The sequence below is a fragment of the Orbicella faveolata genome, unplaced genomic scaffold (genome assembly GCF_042242905.1).
Source record: "Orbicella faveolata isolate gen_17 unplaced genomic scaffold, um_ofav_v1 contig_25, whole genome shotgun sequence".
Lineage (NCBI taxonomy): Eukaryota > Metazoa > Cnidaria > Anthozoa > Scleractinia > Merulinidae > Orbicella > Orbicella faveolata.
This window is the reverse complement of record NW_028301553.1, coordinates 24,711,629-24,736,658: the sequence shown is the minus strand read 5'-3', so window position 1 is coordinate 24,736,658 and position 25,030 is coordinate 24,711,629. Positions and strand designations below refer to the sequence as shown.

The 25,030-nt window shown below is 39.3% G+C and overlaps 1 protein-coding gene and 1 pseudogene across 2 annotated transcripts; one reads left to right on the top strand and one right to left on the bottom strand.

Moving 5' to 3' along the window:
• Positions 1-104: 104 nt before the first annotated feature.
• On the bottom strand, positions 105-23,971 carry LOC149109600 (uncharacterized). Its single transcript, XM_089293866.1, has 2 exons — positions 23,816-23,971; positions 105-1,193 (listed from the first exon to the last, which is right to left on the bottom strand). Exon 2 carries the CDS (start codon positions 1,191-1,193, stop codon positions 762-764), a length of 432 nt encoding a protein of 143 aa, XP_089149992.1. The 5' UTR covers positions 23,816-23,971; the 3' UTR covers positions 105-761.
• On the top strand, positions 16,490-19,029 carry LOC149109601 (uncharacterized; annotated as a pseudogene). The gene is made up of 2 exons (XR_016208505.1): positions 16,490-16,917; positions 17,831-19,029. The product of XR_016208505.1 is annotated as an uncharacterized LOC149109601 (transcript).
• Positions 23,972-25,030: the final 1,059 nt, after the last annotated feature.

The following is a 25,030-nucleotide window of genomic DNA, read 5'->3' as shown; positions in this document are numbered from 1 at the left end:
GGAGACCCAGCAACAATTAAATGAACGAAAAGAAGATATTAAAGCCTGATGTGCCTTATGGGATAGGGATTGGGCTCTGTTCATTCGCACCAAATAAACCATGATCGGTGCAAACACCAGAATGTTTTATTTAAGTATTTTTATAACAAAGCCTACAATTTAATAAAAGTTCTTGACTTTTTAACTGCTCCTCGACACTGTTTGTTGGAACTGCTATAGTAGCTCCAACATGCTTAAAAGCGATCACTCTTAAGAAAAGCAACGTTTTTCAAGCGATGGATACTAGCCTTTTCCACCAGCTAAGTTACTATATGATGGACGACATTGCTGATTTTATGAACGTTTCTGTACTGGATAGTGTGTGATCTGTATATAGCTTTTTCCACCCTTTATAATACCGGGCCTGGAGTTCTTTTTAAAATTAAACCTGGTATTACAAAATCGCTTATATGAGCGTAACCTAGAGTCACAAAATCGTCGAACATAGCTTAACCTAAAGTGAACAAGTCGCCTAAAATGACAAAAGCGCCCTAATTAGCATAACCTATAGCGTGACACAATGTTCTAACAATAATAGCGTTACCTACCATGGCAAAGTCAATTTTAAAATGCTAAAGCCAGCACAACGAATTAAATCCCCTAAAAATGTGTAACTTAGTGCGAAAAACATCGTCATTTTCTTGTCTCCTACGTTGGTGTCTGTTGAATACTTTAGGGCGGCACACAATGTATTAACAAAGGCAACAGCGCCTAAAATAGTACTAACATGTCTCTAACAATTCATGTAATGTAGCGATGTACTTCTTTGCCAGTCTTAGCGTTTGGATTCTTGACAGCCTGTCTCCGGGCTCTCTCTCGGAAAAGTAATTTGGTATTACGCTGCGAAGCACGTTAAACGCTCTCTTCAGACGCGTCTGCCTTTTGCGCTCTCTTTCTCGGTTCAGTTCTCTTCGATTAGTCAAAGGCATTCCCGAGGAGCGGTGACGTATGGAATACAGGTTGTTCATAGTTTTCTTAGTCTCTTGTTCAAATTCCTCCACACTTTCTCTCTGTAGCTGTGTGTCCCAAGAGGCAGGACTGTCGGGGAAGGGCGAGCAATTTTGTAGCAGCACTTGATTGTAGTATATTTGTTCCATGTGTTTATTCACTTGTGGTGGTGCCTCGTCGGTAACAGACGTTTGGTTGAACTGCATCTGCAGGGAATTGAGAAGGGATCAGTAAATTAATCGACAGTGCTTGGTGGGAGTCAAAAATAAAATTGACGGGGATGACTTTCGTATAATTATAAATGACCCTTGAAAAGCAACCAAAATGTCGTTTTGTGGACCCAGAAGGTACCGAGATATCTTAAGGTTACCGTATACCTTCAGGGGTGTCTCGCGTCCAAGCGATGTAGCGCGTCCGGTTTAAGCTGTAGATACCTCAGCCCCTATATCACATTAAAGCTTATAGAGCTGGCTATCAAACCATACCAAAAATTTTGAAATAGAATGAATTGCCAATTTTTTCACGGTCACCAAATGCAAGCGTCCTAATCACCTTTTGGAAGCTACAAGTCAAAGCGAATTTTGTTTTTCGCCAATTTATTTTTTCCCTCGGTTTCAGGACAAAAAGCGCTAAAAAAGGTGTCTGCGTTTTTCCATATTCAATTGTAGTAAAAAGTTACAGAACATTTTCGAAATAGGATTAAAAAAATGTGAAGTGATCGTACAAAAATCGCTCTCGGAGAAAAAAATATTTCGAAATAAACAATTCGCAGTCACGTTTTTGTTTTTGATATGTTAATCTAGCTACTGTCCAAATTTGAGGACAAACAAACAAATTCCGTTTGAGTTGTAACTCTTTAAAGTGTCTGCTTCAAGTGAAAAAATTTATCCGAGAAAACAGCGCTAAGAAAAATATCTTACTTCGCAAACAAACTCCGCCCACAAACGCCTTCAACTGGGTTCTCAGATCACTGAGCCAATCAGCGCTTGGAAAATTTACTACCATTAACTCGCGGTGAAATTTACGCGTGACTCTGCAAAAAAAAAACCTTGCGTTTCGCAATGCGCTCAAGGCGGAGAGATAATTTTTCTGCAGCTGGGTTTTTCTTGAAGCTGGTTTGGCAAAATGGGGAAGACGAAAAAGGATACGAACGTTAGAGTAGCTGGGCGACGAGAACAAACAAAAGAAAGCGCGGAAGAGCAAATGTGCATGGATAATATTACAATGGATCTCAATGAGTTGGACGATTCATCGGTATCGAACTCAACAAAAGAGTCACTGTAAACATCGCTGTTATCGCTGTCGAGTTCCCAAATTTTACACAACCTTTCTCTTCTCTTGACTCGATCTTTTTGCCCGCTTGATACGTCCGTAGCTTCATCCGCGAGGCCAACTTTCGCTTCTTCACTCATTGATGTATTTTTATTCATTCTTCGCTCTTTCGAACTGGTAAACGGAGTTTTCCGTGGTCCATGTTTACTTATAACTTAATAGAATTACATCTAACACGAAAAATGCTTGGATTAACAATGCTGATTAACTGAGTAGCCAGCCAATTCGTGGTATCAATATCGGTAATATTCCCGCGAAAGTAGTCTCGGATGATTGCATACACGTTATAGGGCTGTCAATCAAGAGGGAACTTTTACTTCCGGCCATAACGTAAAACATCCATTTCTCCGCCAATATTAGGTTTTTTTCAATTTTGTTTTCAGAAATTAGAGATTACTCTTCAACCATTAGTTTGAACCAAAAATCCAAATTTGAAGAAAATTGCCGATCTGAAGGTATACTGTAACCTTAAAGATAACTCTATGGGTATTTGTTTTTGATTTTAAAAACACCATAAGCGAAACCAAGGCGCAAAGTTTAACCCCCAAAAGCTACGACGACTACCTCCGTCGCTGTTACGTAACTGATGTGGAGTTCCCATCTCCCCCCCCCCCCCCCCCCAGCTCTTAGGCCATGGTTATAAGCCTCAGAGAAACGCGCAATCTATTTTTCGGGTTTCTTTATGTCCATAAAGACGCTGAGTCAAAGTCAGCAAGAAAATTCTTTGAAAAACGCAAAAAAATCCAAATAAACTTCCCTACCTGAAACTATTACACGTATCCTACGTTGCCAGGTACCACGTGTTTCACCAGAAATAACAAGTGCGGGAGGATATTTAAGAGATTTCTGGATGAGGTGATACACTCAGGTATAGTATAGTTAACAAGCGATGGCTTGGTGAAAAAGGCGATATAATCAGAGTCATCTGTGCTCTGAAGATTACAAAGAGATGTGTTTTCTCCTTATCTTGCAAGAAAGCAACGATTATGAATCCGAATTTAGACTTTTGCAACTAAATCCAAGATATCACCTGACTCATATTGCAATTCCGATACTGTTCAAACAACAAGAAGTCTCTACCCTTGAAAAGGAGGTGTCTTCAGAGTAAAACTGGATACCATTGAGTTCAGCTCTGATAAAGCTTCACTGGGTTCTAGCGCGAGTTAACTTATCTTCCCCTACCGTCAATTTTTTGGAATCATTCAAGCGAATTTGACATACTGTTTAATCAACATTACTACGCCGCACCATTCAGGAGCTTCGTTCGTTTGCTCTCCTGTCAGAGCTTAACACTGTGAATGTTTATATTTTATGATATCTTATTTGCCGCTGATAAAACGCCAAAACAAGGATATAGTTGAATGTGCGATTTTGAGGGCACGCAAGCGATACAACGCTATTTTACAACACAGGATCTTGTGTAGCCCGCGCGGCAAGCATTCCCGCACCTAATAAGAGCTTTCTCTGTATTTAGGGGCTGGACGAGGCTACGTCGTCCCTTGTCTGAGCACTGAGGAGCTTAATAATAGATAGATAGAAACTTTATTAAGAATGTCATCAACCACCTAGCTGGGGAAAAACTCCCCTACTAATACGGGGACATAACAAAAACGAGTTAAATTAGAAAAAAAAAAAAAAAAAACCTATAGCTATTTACAATAGTAAAATTTAAATCCAAGTTAAAAGATGTTATGGGACTATGTACAGTGGATTTTATAATACAATAATACATACTTAAAAAAAAGTTCTTTAGGAGGAGCAGAGGGGACAGCCTCTGCAGCCATCATCTAGTAATGCATCAAGATTGTTGAGATTTCTGATGTTCGTCTTAAAAGTGCTGAGAGATGTGGCCTCTCTCATGCTCTTTGGTAATTAAGAAACATGGGCTTTGTCAAAATGGTATCAGACATGCAAAATACACCGACACTTAAATAAAGTGATTATTATTATTATTAGCCATGCGTGATTCAGACATGTGTCTCCACAAGCGGCGCTTTGGGTAGATTGAGATGCCAATTCATCGATCAACTCATTGATTTTCATTAAAAGCTTACTTTCACCTTCTTTAAGGTAGCCCACAACTAAATAGTGTATTTGTTAAATTCAACTGACGGTTTTCACTGTCATTTTGACAACTGTAAAATCCAAACCACTGAAGAAAAGGGGTCAGGAATTTGAAATATTATAGATGATTAAAAGCTGATCTCCCAGGTTAAGTTCCAGGTCTTTGTGATATCCAAGCAAATTCATAGAGGTCAGTATGGAAACACCATCTTTGTGTCATGCGGAAGGACCCTAATGTACGGGCCGAAAATCAACGACAACAACTGCTATGAACTCTTGTTCTAATTATTCTGAACAAGTTAACTGTTCGGACATCTTTAACTAGTACTAGTAAAAGTTATTGCAAAATTAGTTTTTTTTTAACATACATGGTACCCTTCTTGCAACTTTTGTGATGTTGTCAGTGGTGCAAGAACTCCATAAAAAAAAAAAAAAAAAAAAAAAAAAAAAAAAATTAAAAATAAAAATATACATATCTCTCTCACGCCTGTTGTACACGCACTATTTCACACTTTGAGAATTACAGTTTCACGTATCACATGATATTTTTTTGCTCAGTTCTGCTGGTTTTTGTTATGCTAAGAATTTTCCATTCTGAAAGTTTCTGAGTGGAGAAAGAAGCTGTGAATTCTCAGGAACACAACAGGGGAGTGCTTGCTATAGTTCTTCGATATGGACTTCTCGATCAGGGAACTATGAAGTTCTACGCAGTGACCATATGCCCTTATCCTATTCTATGTTTGTTCGGAAACGTCTGACCACAAAGCATGGCATGCTAAAACTTAGAAATTTCGTCAAATGGAAAAACCAAAACAGCCCTTTAAATGGTTGTGAATTTCATACAGCACTTTTCAGAGAATTAAGGAATTTGCTCCGTTGCAATTCTGTAACAATTTCTGAGAGCCAGGCATTTAGCACTCTTAAGCTCAGCCCGAAAGAGACATCATTGGCAAACTGATATCATGCCCAAGATCCAAAGATTTGTCAATACTACGTATCAATTGAAAGTAATTATAGGAATCGATTGACATTTCTTAATAAACATAGAGTACTCTCAGGACATTTGGATGCGTCTTTTTCTCGAAATTGTCAAAGTTTCTATCAGAAAATTCAGCTATAAATTTGTGTTGGGAAAAAGTGTCGAGAAAGTGTCGAGAAAGTGTCGAGAGCATGGTGATTTTATAGTGGACCGAAATGATTTGTGGAATTGCTTAGTATTTCCGAGCAACCATAAAACACTCTTAAGAGGTTTGAATAAGACTTTCTATTGATAATCTGGGAAAATTTCAGACTGCAGAGCATTTAGCTAGTTAAGACGTATTATAAATAGTAATGTGTCAGTGTCAGGCTCAAATTATGTTAATAACAATTTCAAAATGTCAAGAACAAGTTATTCACCTTCACTAGTCATGCAAACTGGTCTTTGTCCTTCAACGGCAATAAGGCAACTCTGATCTGTATCAGTTGTAGCTCGTTGTGAAGAACTTGAAAACCACCTGAGCCACATATCGCAAAAAATCGATGGGATGAAATTGAACTTTGATCGACATTAACTGATATGGTAATAGCCGCAGTTCGTTATATTGTGCTATTCTGCCTGCTGTTGTTTCGAGTCGTCGCTCAGCCGTGTGGTATGTGCTACAATACTCCGTTTTGTGTAACTGAACGATTAGTATTTATTCGGCTTTGTTTGCCCATGATATAATTGTCCTAATTGTTGCGGCATTATAGAGGTATTTTGTGGGGGAGAATATAGTAATCAACGAATTTTGGGAATTCTTCCGTGCTGTATATGTTACCCTGAAAACAGAAGTCTTCCATGTTGAGATAACATCTCGTAAAGTCATACTGTTATTTTGTTCTATTAAAGAGGGGTAGACCGTGTGGTATGTGAGAAAGCAGTGTTGCTTTTATAGTTTTATCGTCTATAAAGACACCAATGCTTTCCCTTCCCTTTTGTATATTGGAAGCATTACGATATATGTCCACTGTAAGTATTATTTCAAGTGTCGTGGTCACTTATCAATGACGCTTTTGGGGGACGTAATTAATCTCCTCATCAGGTGTGTAGGTAATGAGAATAATGATACTGATCTGCTCACACCCAGCGCGAGTTTACGAGGATAGTCAAATGCTTCTTGAAATGAATGTTCTATGTTTATCGGATCTTAAGACAAGTAATGTGGTGTGTTTGTTTGCTCAAAGATAAACAGATGAGAGTTAAATACAACAATGAAGAACCTTTGCTGTCCTTTATTCCAGCCTACGGTGCATCTGAGCGAGATCAGCAAGCTTAGCCCTTAGACACAAATCATGAAAACAATTTGTTCGTTCATGAACTGAATTCTCCCGAGTATTTGAATTCGATTGCCCGAAGGTCTAGTGGTATTTTATTAAAATGATTGTGCAAACAGACCAGCTGGCTTGATTCAAGGTCAACCTCGTGGTCTTTTCACTGACCTTTCACTATTGAAGAATTTCAACAAGCATCCCAGCCTACCGCCGCAAAATAGAAAACAAAAAAACAAGGATAAGGGAATGAGAAGAAAACAAAGAACTCCACCTCGACCTAGTCCCCCTCGCCAGGTGGGCTCTTATCCAGGCGCGGGTCGTCTAACGTCAGTCCAAAACAGTAAAGGATGATTCTTAAGTCGGTACTTTTTAACGAGTTACACCCCACAAACACAATGGGTATCGGAGATCACAAATTAAACGTCAATTAAAATTCAAAATGACATTTTAACGGTTATTATACTCTGCGACATTTTGTCAAGGAAACACCAACTAATTGATTAATTAACTAATGCGTTCCAAAACCTCCTTTTTACACCCTAAGAAAAACGACGAGCATCTCCGTTCCTTCGGTCCGCGTAGGTCTGGGGACGACAAGGAGTATTTTTTTCGAGTCTACCATGACGCATGTAAACGCATCTAAATCGATATTCAGTGGTGTTGATTACGCCCCTCCCACTTCCCCTCTGCACTACACCTGGTGCAATAAACGAACAAACAGGAAGTATTAAACGTCCAAGTAATATTCGGAGGCCAATCCAGCCCACTGAACCCAAAAGGAAACGTAAAAACCTAATCCATGTGCTCGAATGCTTGTAAACACAGGTTCTTCGTTTGAAAAAGTCTAGTGATGAGTTATGGTATGTGAATTTTTGCTTTGCATGTACAAGTTTTCTTTAACAAATTGACGTAACTTTTTTTAAGCGTCTATCCTGCTTAAAAAACAACTGGCTTATTAAACAACTGGTTTAATTCCGAGTATGATTTGAACATTTCAAAGCAAGACCTTATTGATCTTTTGGGTGTGGCCACCAAGGGGCAGCTTTTCCAATTTAATGGATCCCTGTATGAACAGATCGACGGAGTAGCGATGGGGTCCCCCCTTGGGCCCTTGCTAGCCAACGTATTCATGTCGTCTATTGAAGAGAAATTAGATGTTGACGGCAAACTGCCACCTTACTATCGTCGATATGTTGACGACACATTCACTGTGATGCCCGATTTGTCTACAGCTAGGGACTTTCTTAACACCCTCAACCACGCTCACCCCGCCATCAACTTTACTATGGAGGTCGAAAATGATGGAATGCTTCCCTTTCTCGGTACTCAACTCCTAAACAGAGCGCCTCGTATTGAAACTAAAGTGTTTGTGAAGCCAACAAACAGTGGTCTGTTTCTCCATTACCACAGTCATGTCGATAATAGGTACAAGCGCGGACTATTGACAACTATGCTCGATCGCGCACATCGCCTGTCTTCGTCATGGTCCTACTTCACTGAGGAGTGCGAACGACTGAAGTCTGTTTTCTCTAAACTGAAATATCCCAAGCACCTTGTTGACTCCACTGTCAAAACCTTCCTAAATTTAAAGGTCGCTGACCAGCCCTCATTACGGTCCAGATCTACGACAGAAAACACTACTCGGGTTGTCATACCCTTTAAAGACCAGGAGTCTGCTAATATCGTGAAGACACAGTTGAAAGATCTCAGTGTGAAGCTGCAGACCAGTGTTCAACCGGTGTTTACGAGCCGCAAGATTGCCCAGGAGTTCCCGACAAGCGAACCTAAGCCTCAACTCATTGATCAACAATGCGTTGTGTATAACTTCAAGTGTGACCAGTGCGATGCTGGTTATGTCGGTTACACCCGTGGCCATCTGTTCGTACGCGTTGATGGACATAGAAGCAAGACCTCGTCAGTACGCAATCACTATGATAGTAGACACGCAGGCAGGATTCCGGATGACCTTCGCAATTGTTTTAGCGTGTTGAAAAAATGCCACAACAAGTTTGATTGTCTCATTAATGAGATGTTACTCATTAAACAATTACGACCGTGTTTAAATGTACAATCAGACTCAGTTCGCGCTAAAGTCTTTGTCTAACTTATGCAAATTAGAAACTCTGAACTCTTAGTTACCCTTGAAATCGCATATTTAATTAGTTTCCCTTGACAATGGCGCCAAGATGTCGCCGAAACGTCGGATTTATCTATCGTTAGTTTTTGCCTGTATATGTTTATCTAAATCATTGTTGATTAGTATCCTGCTTTTGAACATAAATTTGGTTATAACATTGTCAAAGTAGCTGTGGCCTCCACGAGGCGATAGCCGTCTTATCCGTAGACTACTTTGACAATGTTATGAAGAATTTCATTGTCAATAACAGGACAGATGCATGAAGAACTGACATCAATTTGTTTTGATCACTTGAATTAATATTTATACTAGTAGTAATCAGAGATTAGTGAAGTGCGTTCGATACCTGGAGGGAGGAAGGGGTTACTATAGCAATTTGTCGATAGGGTGTGCTGCTAGGAACGTGACATTTTTAAACTCGTGGATACGCGAAGCGTAGAAACGTGTTTGTTGCGGGGACTCCGATATGCAAATGTGTCACTCACTCACTCACTCACTCACTCACTCACTCACTCACTCACTCACTCAGGTGTAGACACTGTTCGTAATTAGTCGGCCCGAACGAGAGCGCCCGAGCCTGACGCCATGTTGGAATAGTAACCGAGCCCGACGCCGCGCCCGACGCCATATTGGAATAGTAACCGTGCAGTCACTGAGAGCCTCGCTATCGTGTTTGCGCGGTTACCACTCAATGTGTGCATCGTGCCAGCCCGAATATTGATGATTTTGTAGCTTTTACACGACCATTAAAATTAGATCTTTCGCTAAATTGAAGTGGAGGTGACTTCGAATGTTCGAAGTAGTAATATGGCCAACTTGAAGGCTGAATTTCGTGAGCATCTGACTCGTTCAGCCGTTAAAAATGACCAGGAGATGTGCATTTGTTTGCTGGAAAGTGACCTGAAAATGAGTTAGTCTCACGCTATTGTAGTAAGCTTTGATGAGAATGTGTCTTGTGCGTCGACCTTAATGAACTTATATGACTTATATGAGGGAAACGAACAATTTTTAATGAACGAAACAGCTATTTAAAACAGGACAAACATCGGCACCATTGTATAATATTGGAATTTAATTTTTTAAACTCGTGGCTACGCGAAGCGTAGAAACGTGTTTGTTGCGGGGACTCCGATAAGCAAATGTGTCACTCACTCACTCACTCACTCACTCACTCACTCACTCACTCACTCACTCACTCAGGTTTAGACACTGTTCGTAATTAGTCGGCCCGAACGAGAGCGCCCGAGACCAACGCCATATTGGAATAGTAACCGTGCAGTCAGTGCGAGACTGCTACTCAATGCATGCATCGTGCCAGCCCGAATATTGATGATTTTGTAGCTTTTACACGACCATTAATATTATGTGTTTCGCTAAATTGAAGTGGAGTTGACTTCGAATGTTCGAATTAGTACTACAGTACACCCCAAAAATAATGCACGCGCAAGAAGTGGCGCAAGAAGTTCTTGCGAGGCAAGAACACGCAAACCGCCGCAAGAAGTAAAAATGTCGTGTTTTTGCGGTTTACCCGCAAAAACATTCGAAACGCAAGAAGTTGTAAGTCTAACCGCAAGAAGCCGCAAGAAGTTGAAAATCTAACCGCAAGAAGCCGCAAGAACTTATGAATCTTACCGCAAGCCGCAAGAAGGCGCAAGAAGTTGTTGCAGGTCAAACGGTCTGTTCGTTTATAAGTGCCATGTTGGTGGTCGAAATGCTCAGCGTTTGCTCGCAATGTTATCCATAAGATATGTCACTGCAGTGGGAAGAGATATATTTCCAACAGCTGAGACCAGATCTGGATTTATGTTTGCTTATACTGTGAAAATAATATCGAACGCACTCGCGTGTTCATGATACCTACGGGAAAAAAGCCCTTCGATCACTTGAACAGTCTGCTGGCAGACTATGCGACAATCACAAAACGTCTCCAAGTAATGAAGCTCATGAAGAAACAGTCCACGTAGAAAAATCGAACTACGATGTAGTTAGTCTGGGGTCCAACGCTTTTTGCTTCTGAATGCAAAATTCATTATCATTCAGAAGTGTTGTCTTCTTCTTGCGGATATGTGAGCGAAGACAACTTTCGTTCAAATCGCACACTGAATCGCAAAGACTGCGTGTGCACTACGATGTTGTAAGTTTCTTTAAGAACTTTTCGCAGAATTAGTATTACAGGCGAAAAGCCCTTGCAGAAAATATATTTTGTGTTTCTAAACAAACAGTAATCAAGGAAACTTGAAAGTCGCCTATGGAGGCGAACTACCGGTATAACTATGGTTGTGATAAGCACATAAATGATCTTCTGAACAGCGAAATCTCATGAGTTTGCCTTATGCATTCCTCTTATTTCGAAGAGAATCCCATTGAACGATATCTTTCAAGACAGCATGCACTGATAACAATCATGTTGTTGTGACGCCTTGAATTTGCATAAACTCTTCAAACATTACTGACGCGTGAAAAGTCACGCTTTTGTCATGCATGCATGTAGTCCTGTGCTTGTTTTCGCCGACTGAGAAACTTGCTTGTTTCAAAATTTGAGTTACACTTGGAAGTTACTCCCCAGGAAATATGTGTTTTTATAACCTTTGTCCCGGACAGAAAAAGCCATTTCAAATAAACTCATTTCGCGCCTCTATGTCGCCGGAAAGCAAAACAAAGTGAACCCAGTTTCTAATTCAGAACCAACCGATAAAACATGTACTGTGACTAAACTGATGAAAATAATTATAGACCAACAAAAAGACAAAGGCCTTATCTCTGTCTCAATCTGAAAAGTTATTTTGAGACACTCTCGATTCACAGGTTGCTTAGCACGTGACCAAAACCTTCCCACTGTCAGAGATAAAATCTACCGACTGATTTATTCGCGAACGAAAACTCTCTCCAAGGACGACCTCAACAGCGTTTAGACTTTATATGGCTTACACTTTAGAACTTATAATATTAGTCACATCATTAAGAAGCTTCCGAAGATCTCCTGTGTAACGGTAGCCGTATACGTATTAAGGTCGACGATTTGTTTGTTAGCCGGTACGGCTGAGAATCAACTTCTTCTTCTGCTATATTTGTTTACGTTTTGATGGATTGAAATACAGCTTTGTGGAAGATGTAAACAGCAGCTCACGCCGATCAACGAATTCGCAGTTTCATCAAACGCGCATCCGTTCATTACTTTTTCTTTGGTCGTTCCCGGGGATCGGTCCAAATTCGAATTAAGTTAGACTCATGAAAAGTTCGTTGTCTGAACTGAGCTTTAGAGTCTAAATTGTCAAGAGCTAAGAATTTGTCGTTTTAATGCTTCTTACGGTAATTGCGGCGCTAGTTATGTTTTTTTCGTTGTGTCTGTTAGTTGTGTTTTTTAGAACCCGTCGCCAAGACGGTACTGTCTTGATACGGATTTTCGCGTGCTAAGAGTGTTAGCGCAAAGAAGTTCTTGCGGGTTGAAAATCCTACCGCAAAGAAGTTCTTGCGTATCGAAAATCCAACCGCAAAGAAGTTCTTGCGGTTTTAACTCCTAACCGCAAAGAAGTTCTTGCGTCTTGCAGGATCCAAGCGCAAGCGGCCCGCAAGAAGCCGCAAGAAGTTGACGGCTTCCGGACGCAAAAAAAAGTTCTTGCGCGTGCATTATTTTTGGGCTGTACTGTATGGCTAACTTGAAGGCTGAATTTCATGAGCATTTAAGTCGTCCAGGCGTTCAAAATGACCAGGAGATGTGCATTTGTTTGCTGGAAAGTGACCTGAGAATGATTAAATCTTATGCTGATGTGGTAAGTTTTGATGAGAATGTGTCCTATTCCTCGACCTTAATGAACTTATATGAGCGAAACGAACAACTTTTAATGAACGAAACAGCTATTGAAAACAGGACAAACATCGGCACCATTGTATAATATTGTAATTTCATTTTTATAATTTAGTAACATCTAAACCTGAGGCCAGCCGAAATATTGTTTTAACTCTACGACGTTGCGTCAGCCTTGCAGTAGTGACGTATTATCGTTTCACTTTTCAAGTTTGGCTGATTAGATCTCCTGTGAGATCCAACGTTCAATCAAGCAGGACCTTCGTTCACAGCTTTGCAGTTTAAACACTTAAGTTTTTCATGTTGAGTTGTCGATGTTCAACCGGCATCGAGTCAAGTTTAGATTAAAGTTGTGTTCTCTATAGTTGTCTCGATTATTTTAGTACATTGATCTGAACTCTAAGTGGGATGTGAAATGCACATAAACTTGGAAAGAAATCCCCAAATACTTGATTTTGATAAGCTTAAATGATTTTTACCCTGTCTTTTGTTTACACTTAATATTAGGGAGGACCATATTGTAAACTACTGGGCAACCAGTAAATTATGTTACCCTCGTTAAACAAAGTCTTTTTGTTTTTGTTTTTGTTTTTTGTTTGTTTGTTTGTTTTTGTTTTTGTTTCTACACTTTTGCTTCCTGATTGAAAAGATAGCAAAGGGAAAGAAAACCCCTGTGAGCTTGCCCCCAATTATTAGTTAATACTAAATGCATTGACATTTCAATAAAGCTGTTATTATTATTGTTGGAACACATATTTATGGGTCGACAGATTTGTCGGATCAACACTGAAAATGCTTGCAAAAGAGTCTACTTATTTTGATGTATTTTACGTGCAATATATATAGAGGCAAGTGGTTCCACATTGAAAAAAAAGTGCTGTCTCAAAAAAAACCTTACCTAGCTGTAGCCTTGAATGAAATGCAGTGAAAAACGTTTGTGAGCTCGTACGACTTGAATACATGCAAATTTTTCCAGCAGGCAGATCAACATCAAGATCTGGGTGTGAGGGAAGGGGGGAGGGGAAGGGGGGAGAATACTCTATGATTTGTTGGGCAGGAGTGTCCTCTGTAACCTAAGAACCCTTAGCCTTTACCACTCCACGTTCTGCTGCAATTTTGCCACCCTAGCTATTCTGGACGTATCTCCTTGTAATATGTATGCAAAAAAAGCCAACGAAAAAAAAAACCTTCACTGTGTGAGCTAATTGCGACCTTGCATGGTACAAACCCGGCCTGTTTTAACAGCATATAATAATACACCAGTAATTGGAACTTCACCAATATGTTTCATCTCTAGATTACTTAATCCACGAGTTTGGCCATAGGTCTCCTTTGATTATATTTTAGTAACATCTAAACCTGAGGCCTGCCGAAATATTGTTTTGAATATAGGACGTTGAGCCAGTCTTGCAGTAGTCTTTGACGTATTATCGTCTTATTTTTCAAGTTTGGCTGATTAGATCTCCTGTGAGATCCAGCGTTTAATCAAGCAGGACCTTCGTTCACTGCTTTGTAGTTTATAGCACTTAAGTTTTTCATGTTGAGTTGTCCATGTTCAACGGACATCGAGTTAAGGTCATTCCTCACATTTGCATTGCGCATCCTTACTGCGCATAATTTATGGCGTCATTAGCGCGGGCTCGTGCACGCGCACATTGAAAACATGACGGATTTGCCTTGATATTGAGCTCTGTCAGTTGAAAAATGGCTCTAGCTCACCAACGAGCACGGGCACCCCAATTTTTTTTCCAGTCATTGTAATCAACTAATCATAAGCTTTGCGTGAGAAAAGACTGATTTAATTTCTATTGCTGAAAATTGAATAAATAAGAAAAATAGCAGATACACTGTGGTCTTTTCTATTTTGCAGTCGGTAACCACGTAAAGAAATTTGGTTCAAATTTTTAATCAAGGATTTAGCTTTCCGTCTGAATCAAACTTAAAACGTTTATTTGTGTCCGACACATTGTATTGACCGTAGTTTAATGCGTGTCCGGGTCCGGGCTCACAAAGATGTTACAATTACTGGGAATGCGTTCTTATGATAAGCATTAAATAATGCCAAAATGGGGCACTTTCAATGCCTCATTGCTCCTTAATGACCATGGGCACCCCCCCCCCCTTTTTATTTCAAAATTGAAGTTATCATATGACAAATATTCAGTGGACAAAGTTTGAACAAAAATCTATTGTCACTTTTATCTCAGAGGAATTACCTTAAGTTTAGATTAAAGTTGTGTTCTCTATGCTTGTCTTGTTTATTTTAGTACATTGACCTGAACTCTGAGTGGGATGTGAAATGCACATAAACCGGCTTGGAGAAAAAATTTCCAAATACTTAATTTTGATATGCTTAAATGATTTTTACCCTTTCCTTTGTTTATACTTTTGCTTCCTGACTGAAAATATAACAAAGGGAAAGAAACCCTCTGTGAGCTTGTTGGAACACGTATTTATGGATCGACAGATTTTTTGGATCAACACTGAAGATGCTTGCAAAAGAGGCTACTTATTTTGATGTATTTTACATGCAATATATAGAGAGACAAGCAGTCCCACATTGGAAAAGAAGTGCTCTCTCGTAAGAAACCTTACCTATAGCCTTGAGTGAAATGCAATGAAAAAGGCGTGTAAGCTCGTACGACCTGAATACATGGAAATTTTCCCAGCAGACAGACAAAGAGTACTCTATGAATTTTTTGGTAGGAGTGTCCTCTGTTACCCAAGAACCCTTAAGCTTTACCACTTCATGTTCAGCTGCAATTTTGCCACCTTAGCTATTCTGGACGTATGTGTTTGTAATATGTGTGCAACAAAAGCCAACGAAAAAAGCCTACGCTTTGTGAGATAAGTGTGACCTTGCGTGGTACAAACCCAGCATGTTTTAACCACCTTTAATAATACACCAATAATTGCACGTTCGCCAACATGTTTCATCCCTAGATTACTTAATCCACGAGTTTGGCCATAGGTCTCCTTTGATTGGGATATAGCAGCGGATATTCAGTTAGTATTTGGACATCTAATTGTAGGCTTAGTACCAGAAATACCTTATCTATTAATATTTCATGCTAAATAATATTGCATACTATATTTAATAAAAACAAATCAGAAACTCAATTCTTTTTATATCAAGATCCACGACTGTTTTGCCAGATCCTGATTCCTATACCCAAAGCAAACTGCTGGAAAAGCATACCCTTGACAGCAGCGCATACTAAAGCCCATTTATGTCCTTCCGCTTTCAGGGTTTTCCAAGTTGTGTATTCTTCAGGGTGTTGTTTAATTCTTGTGTCCTTTATTAGCATCACATGTCACATAGCTCTAGCCGGCCCATCGTTTAGTAAGGTTAAATATGTTTCTGGTACTGTGTATAACAATAGAAAAGAATAACAGTATATGAAACTTTATTTCCAAACATGAACGTTTTTCACTTAAGTTCATGTGCAAGCTTACACCCGGCTTACATCAATTCAGAGCCTATTAAGATGACCTGCAGTGGAAACCCTTGAGTGGGGTGCATTGCCATTTTTTTTCGTCGTTTGCTGTGCTACGTTGGAATATTTGCTGTCTTTCCCATGATCAATGAAATCGTGTTGATTTATTCGAGCTATTACGGTCGAGCCTTGCAACTTCATTCCGGCCTCAAGAGTCCTCATGGGTCCGATGAGGATGAGTGAGTGTTGCAACTTCATTCTCACAGAGAAGGTGAATCGCCGAGAAAAGCAGCTGACTCCTGAAGAACGACACAGATCACAAATCGATGTTATCCACCCAGTTTCGGAGAAAGTACAGCACTACACAGCTTTCTGGTGCTTAGATAAGTAACTTTAGGCATTTTAGCTAGTAATAGTTCGAATAAATCAAAACAACTTTAGGCCTCACGGAACGGTATCCTCCCCCTTGGACCCCTGATGCCCAATTTTTTGAGACATGCGCAGAGTACTTTCTTTTGGGAAACTGCTGTTCTTAGGGATACGCGGGCTGAACTCGCTAATGTTTACATTCAAGCTCAGTCAAGCAAATTATTTTAAAATTGCAACAAAATGTCGAGCTGATGGGACGAAAAAGAGTTCACGGCAGTCATTTTTCCCGGTTAAATCAACCATCAGTAAAGAAGAAGAAAGAATTAAATTACCAATGAAAATGTGAAAAAAATAGCTGCAAGCAGTGTCCGAGTAGAATTGAAAAACCTGTCGAGCGAGGAAAAAATCGACAAACTCGAGCGAGGCTGTAAACGCCTACAGTGTGAAAGTGCCCGGCCTGAAGAGGACAATACAAACTCTACGACGAAGTATAGGTGAGTGTCTGCTCAAGTAGTCATCAAGCCGTCTATAAATCTCCTAAAAAGTGGTTCTTAAAGTTTTTGAATTGCCAGTAAAAGCCGCTTTCCCACAAACACATTAAAAATTCGTGGCGATGTCAATTAGTGCGAGTTTCGATGTTGTTACTAAAATTTTTAAATTCAAACTTATTTAACGTAATAATATATTACCACCACAAGGGCTCAAGGAATACTTAAAAGGAAAATAGTTTTAAAAAGTTTGTAAAATGAAGCAAACTAAATGGTATGGTCACATAGGACACGGCTGTGTCAAAATACCAAACTTGAAGCGGCGATTTTGGCGATCGAGTTGGACGTTGAGTTCCGAGGCAGACAAAAATTTAATAACAAACTCTGGACTGGATATCAGCGCTTCACAAAAAAAAAAAGGCTCCTTCATAGCTGGGTACGCTGTAAACAAGATTTGAATCGCAGCTAAATGCTCTTTTGAAAAAGTCTGCTTGCTCGAACCATTGCAAAATGTTCAAAATTAGATAGATATTTAGGTTATTTTTAATTTTATATTACGCCAGTACTTCAGGTACTTTCGTAGGTTCATGTTAAAAAAAAAAACAGCCTTTTAACCAAAAGCGACCGACAAATTTTAGTTTAGTCGTAAATTTTGTGAGAATGCATTTTCCCCCAAAGGGTTTGCCTGCCTTTCGTTTTGTAAATTAGCAAGTCAACATCTCGAATCGATATAAGCGGACCGCTGAGGAAACAGTAACTTTCAGAAATCCACACAAACACACTGTATACTTTAGTTTTTCTATCCTTAAATTTATTATTTAAATAACACAAAATACAAGTTTGTACTCTCATAAAACTTGTAAGGCCCTATTATCATAGTAAGGAACAGTTTTTAATAACGACATTGTCATATTTACAGTATTTTTGAGAAGAATTAACAATGACCTAAGGAAAGATGTCTTGAAGTTACAAAGTGAAGCAAAGAAGCATGAAAGAACTTTGAAGTCTACTGAATTGAAAACGAAACAAGTCGGTAACAAACTACGATGGACAAAATCTGCTTCCACAAAGCTGAAAAGACAATTAAAGGAAAATGATGAAAATGTAAAGAAACCTAGGTATTCCCTCGTGGATACATTTTCTCATGGCAAAAATGGAACAAATCATAGAACAGTCATGTTTATGGCCTGCATGAGATGTTTACAGCATGCATGTTTGCTTTCTAGCCAAAAGGCACCCATTGCATTACATCTAATTTTCAGTATTTTATTCAACTGTAGCCCCCCAACAAATGTTGTTGTCTCGCCATCCACACTGGCCGACTGATATATCCTATAGGGGGAGGCCAATAAACTGATATTATGCAAAAGATTTGCAAGTAGCCAATATGATTTCCATGTATGGAGTGATGACTCCAACAAAGCTGGCGAAGAGCAGCACATTGTAGGTGTCCACAACTGGTGCCCAGAGATCAATAAACCCAGGGCATATGTCCTTGGTAACAGTTTGTCAACATTGTACAGTCTTTGAACATTGATCTTCCATCCACTTTGGACATGAATACCACCCAGTTACCTATGCAAGAAGAATGAAAGTCAAATATGGGGTGGCTCTTTCTAAAAATGTATTTTTGTAAAAAGATTATTTTCAGTTGTAAGAATTTCAAACTAAATAAATGTGGTTCAACTATGTTCTATCTGAGATTCAGGTAAAGTAATTAGTTTGTGAGGAGTCTTAGCTATTTGTAAAATACAAATTATTGCAGTGTAAATAATAGTGATCATAAATATCAAAATACTTCTGAGTGATTATAATGTAATACATGATTACTGTAGAGTTGTACAGTCAGCAGTTTACAGTGAATGTGAAAATAAAAATACTTCTGAGTGATTATAATGCATGATTGCTGTAAAGTTGTACAGTCGGCAGTTTACAATGAATTTGAACATACATAATTGTTTTTCATTATCATTCATATGGGGCTGTTGTTTAAAACTAGCATGATAAGTAAGCCGCATAATTTTCACAGTAACAAGGTTGAAAGGAATCGAAAGTAACTTAATATAGTGGAATGTAAAGCAGAGCAGTGTTTATTAAAACCTCATGTACCTGATAAAACGCACAATAGACTGAATAATTTAATTCCCTCCCAAAATTTCATGAAAATATTATCAACAGCGGGATGTCTAAACAAGACCACCTTTATTCAGATCATTAAAAATGAAAGAGCCTATTATGTTGGAAAAAAAATCATTACTGGAATACCAAACAGTTTTTGTGGCTTACTAATCAATACTAGCAGGGGGTAACTACTTGCATTTACCTGAAAGAATGGAGCGTGAACTCACCTCTCGTAGCCTCGAATTTAACGTCTCCCAAGCTGTCTCCGTGCGCTTAGTGCATTCGATATTTATTCCACTACAATATCTTGGGCGCGCGGGGAAAAAGTTGAAATAACTTCAAGAGCAATCAGTCTAGGCCTCTAGACCTTCATTATCCAGGAAACTAGAAGGCAAATCTCGAATTTCACCGTTTCGGTTTTTCGATATCACCGCCTCTGCCCGCTGAGGACGGCAAAAAAGCAAAAAAATACGTATTTCTGCCACTTACGCGACGAAAGAGAAAAAATTAAAACGGTAGAACTTTCAGCTGTGCCCCATTCTTCCTTCTTTTCATGTCTATGGGCCAAAAACTTCGCGTTGGAAGACGATATTCAGCCAAGAAGTTTACAATAATTTGACTGGAGCAAGTGTTTCCGAGAAACCGTTCGACTGCGCATGTCATAAATTTTTTCCTGCTGATGTACTGCATACCATTCCGTGAGGCCTAAACTTCACTAACCTTGGGGAAAACTGCGACGATTCCTACATAGAACAACGAGCGAAGAAAAGCACACGGAAATGCACGGGTAGCACTTCGTGTAAGACCTCACTATTATTCAAAGCGAGGCATCACATCAGACCGAGGCTATGTGTGCCAAAAAGCCAGTCCAAAATGGCGTCCAAACCCTGAAATCATCTGGCATCGCGGAAAATCGCGGGACATAAACCCGCGAGAATGACGCGATTAGTATGCGTTCTCCTAGCGTCGAACGCAATAGTAAGTCAAATTATTCTCGCATTTTGACTGGTTCTCACCTATGATCTATTGAGGACACACGCATAGATGACGCCAATGAAACACTTCCCCTAAGGTTTCCGAATTTAGATAATATTTTGCGAGACTAGGCGAAATATGAGGTACAAGAAGGTCTTGTCGAGGCTGTGAACAACTTGGAAAAGCAGGAAGAAGAAAGAAAATGCAGTTTCTTTTCCTAGAAAATGACTCGAGTAGTCTTTAGTCGAACGAAACTAAGCCAAACACAAAATTGGTCTTAAAATTAAGCTTACTTCAAGGTAATAAACCATTGCTTTGTCTCGAATTTAGCAAACCCAAAAAGCAAGATGTTTATGAGATAAATTTATTTAAAAAAATCCATTTTTTCTTTGTCTGAAAATAATTGTTGACACAGACTGATGTCAGGGATGAAACATCACAACACCACCTCTTAAAATCAGTTAAAATAAGCACATGACCTTGCTTTCCGACGCGAATGTTCCGGTCCGTTTCAGGGCACATTAGCGAACAAAGTGTAGCCCACTACAGCTTACGGCGAGCTTTATCGGACACTATATCAAACTGATCAACCACTGAAGCGAAACAGACACAAATTTTCAACTCCAAAAGCTACAACGTCTTCTCCGTATCGCTGTTACGTAACTTAAGTGGAGTTCCCATCCCAATCCCCCAGCTCCCAGGCTATGATTGTATATCGTTGAGAAACGTACAAGATTCTCTTCACGTTTCTCTATGTCAGTAAAATGCTGAGTCAACATTGGCAGGAAAATTCATTGACAAACAAATAAAAAAATTGCCAGTTACCGCGTGTTTCACCAGAAACAACAAGTGCAGTAGAGTGCGGCAAAGTGAAGAATATTTCAGTCCAATTTACACAGAAGTCTTGTTGGATAAGCTAAATTCCGCCTAAATTCACGGTGCAATTGTGAAGAAATGTGAGAGATTCCACCTGAGGGCCATGTAGGCAAATCTACAGCGCACATCACTGATTCCCCTGAAACTTGGCACACTTGTACAACATCACTAATACATTAACCAAGTGAAACGGTTTGGTTCAACTGTCTACTGTTTATGAGATATGTCAATCAACCTGTCAGACAATGAAAAGTATTCAAATTTGTGGTAATAATATACATCAAGTTTGATAACTTGTTGCAAGCTAGAAACAACGAGAAATGACATGATACTTCTACAAAGTGTAGTTCTAACCTCCAACAATAAAACAACGTTGACCAAACTTCTGTGTTGTTGGATAAGCTAAATTCCGCCCAAATTCACTGTGCAATTGCAAAACAAATTGAATCTTGACCAAAAAGGGCGCCTATCCGACCAAGCAAAGCCGACAATTACTCCCACTGCGCTAAGGACGTATTTTTAATTTAATTTCTGGAAGAGGTGATACAGCCAGTATAGTATAGTTAACAAGCAGTGGCTCGGTAAAAAAAGGTGATATAATCAGATTCCACTGTGCCTTGAAGGTTACAAAGAGTCGTGTATCTTGCAAGAAAGCAATGATTATAAATCCGGATATAGCCTTGTGTTAACAATTATATCCACATGAAGAATAGATTCTTCTGGTTGATATTACACTCCAGATATTGTTTTAAAACAACAACACGTCTTTACCGTAAAATGGAAGGTGTCCAGAGTAAAACTGGATACCATTGAGTTCAAAGACAAAACTTTGTTTGGGTCTAGCACAAGTTAACTAATCTTCCATGTCAGTTTGTTGAAATCATTCAAGCGAATTTGACATATTTGTCAATCACACTTTACCATGCCGCACCATTCAGGAGCTTCGTTCGTTAGGTCTGCTGACAAAACCCAAGACACTATGACAGTTCATATCTTATCTTATCTTATTGATGTACCGCCGGAACAATTATATAGTTAAATGTGAGATTTTGAATGCACGCTAGCGATACATGCGCTTTATTTTCTTACACAGGATCTTGCGTAGCCTACGAGATAAGCGTTCCCGCACATAATACGAGCTTTCTCTGTATTAACGTACTGGACGAGGTAACGTTACAAAGAACAAGACGCTTTTTCAAACTCGTATTGCTCGTGCAAAATTACACAGACGTAGACATGGGTCTCACCAAGCGACGCTTTGGGTAGATTGGCGTGTCAATTCAACTCATTATTCTTCTCCTGATGTATCGTTGAGCAAGAATAGCTTCACGTGCAATTTTAAACGTGCACAAGCGATGCATGCGTTATTTTTCCAAACACGTACTTGCTTCAAGTGACTGACCAAGCTACCAAAGAGAAAAATGATTTTGATGAAAGATTCCCATTCACCTTCACCAAAATAGGCAAAAACTAAATAGCTAGTACATTTGTCAAGGTCAACTGACGGTTTTCAGCGTCATTTTCACAATAGCAAAATCTAAACCACTGAATAAAAGAAATCAGGAATTTGAAATACATAAGATATTAAAAGATGACCTTTTTTCGGAGTTTCATGACAGGTCAGTGTGATATTCCGTATTCAAGTTATCCAAGCAAATGTAAAGAGTGCAGTATTGAAACGCCATCTTTGTGTTCTACGAAAGGACACTAATATTGTGGCCGGAAATCAAAAAGAACAACTAGAATAAACTCTTGTTCTAACAAGTTAACTGTTTAAACTAGTAAACGTCTCCGGATAATTAGTTTTTTAACATTCATACATGGCTGCCTTCTTGCAGCTTTTGTTATGTTGTTAGTGGTGCACTGAACTACATTAAAAAACTTCTCTTTGAAAACGAAGGATGCTATTGAGTTAGCCGCAAACCTTTAAAGAAAAATGTATTTTTAGACCGTCTTATAGGCGAAGAAGTTAAAAATTCAGTAGGCCGTACGATATTTTATAAATTGTAGAACTTTCTTTAAGATAAATAGACTAGGAGCAAGGACATCATTGTTCGCTCTGCTTTTCAGCTACTTTTACCCCCTTTAAATAAAGTCTTTACTAACTTACTTATTGATGGTTTGTCGGGTTAGAAAAGCTATTGAAGACGTATTGAAGATGGTCCAAGACCTGTTCACCCGTACACGCACTATTTCACACTTTGAGAATTACAGTCTACCGTAAACGCTATTTTAGTTGCGGCTAAGTATCACAAAAGTTCCTGGGCTCAGTTGTACTGGTTTTTTTGCTATTCCACGAAATTTCCATTTTCAAAATATCTGAGTGGAGAGATAAGCTGTGATTTCTCAGGAACATAACACAGGATCTCTTTCTAGCTCTTAAATATGGACTGCTCGATCAGGAGGCTATGAAGTTCAATGTAGTGATTATATGCCCATCAAGTAGCTGGGAAGAATTCCTTACAGAACTTCTCAGGTGTTTGAGGAATTCATTCCGTGGCAATTATGTAACAACTTCTGACTGCCGCGTGTATAGCACATTTGAGCCTGACGGAATTGGACTTGGCGAATTGATAGAATGCCCAGCTCAAAAGATTCGTCTATCATCGCTACATATTAAAGTAATTCTAGAAATAAACCGACGTTTCTTAATACACGTAAGGTGCTCTCAGGACGTTTGAATGTGCCTTTTTCTCCAAACTGTCATATAGTCTCTCTCTGAGAGTCCAGCCATGAATTTCCTTAGTGTCGAGAACATGGTGATTTCATCTTAGACCGAAGTGATTTGTGGAATTGCTTAGCATTTCCAAGAAAACATAGAACACTCTTCAAAAGTTTGAATAACACTTTCTCTCGAAAATATGTGAAAATTTCACACTTCAGGGCATTTAGTTAAGAATGTTTTAAAAACAACAATTTCAAAGTTATTCACCTTCGCTTGTCGTACAAACTGTTCTTTGTCCCTCAGTCGCTAAGAAGGTGCCTGAGTATCCGTACTAGCTTGTTGTGAGGAGCTCGAAAACCACTTAAGCCAGTTACTGCAGATCGATAAAGTGAAATTAAATTTTGATCAACATTAATTAGTATGGTTAAATAGTGGCCTTACGTAATATTGTGCTATTCTGTCAGCTGTTGTTTCTAGTCGCTCAGCCATGTTGTATGTACTACAATAGCAAGTTATTCTTTACAGGTCATTAGTTTAAGAGCCTGAAGGACAATGCGGTTTCCGTTTTGTATAACTGAACGGTTACAGAGTACACAGCTATTTTTTTTTTCGCCCTTGTTGGTCCATTCTTTAATATTTCTACATTGCCGCGGCATTATAGGGCTTTTTCTGGGGGAAAATACTAGTGGACGAATTTTGCGAATTCTTCCGTGATGCATGCCTGAAAACAGTAGTCTGCCATACTGACATAACCTCTCAAAAGGTCAGACTCTTATTCTGTTCTATTGAGAGGGGTAAACAATGTGGTGTGGTGGCGTTGCCGGGTATTTTTATCATGATAGATAAATGAACGTGTGTAGGTGCTGAGAAGAACGATACAGATCTACTCACACCCAACGCGAGCTCATGAGGATTGCCAAATGCTTCTTGAATTGAACGTTCTTTTTTTATCGCATCTCAGGACAGTTAATAAAGTATGTTCGTTTGCTGAAAGATAAAAAAAATGAGAGTTTAATTAAAACATTTAAGAACCTTTGCTGTCTTTTAGCCCCGCCCATGTTGCGCCTGAGCGAGATCAGCAAGCTTAGCCCTTAGATACAACTTCCAAAGCAATTTATTCGGTCATGAACTGAATTCTCTCAGGTATTTGTAACTCAGTGCCCGAAGGTCCAATGGCCTTTTACCAAATGATCGTGCAAACAGACCAGCTGGTTTGATTCAAGATCAACCTCGTGGTCTTTTCACTGACTTTTTAATCATAAAATTTCAACCAATTGTTCTATTGAGAGGGGTAGACAATGTGTTGTGTGGGAAAACTCATTATCTGGCTATGAATGGGTTTCGTTTGGTTTTCAATTCTTAAACACGACCCTCTCAGCGTTGCCGGATATTTTTTATCGTGGATAAATAAATGAACGCGTGCAGGTGCTGAGAATAACGCTACAGGTCTGCTCACACCCAGGGCGAGCTCATGAGGATAGC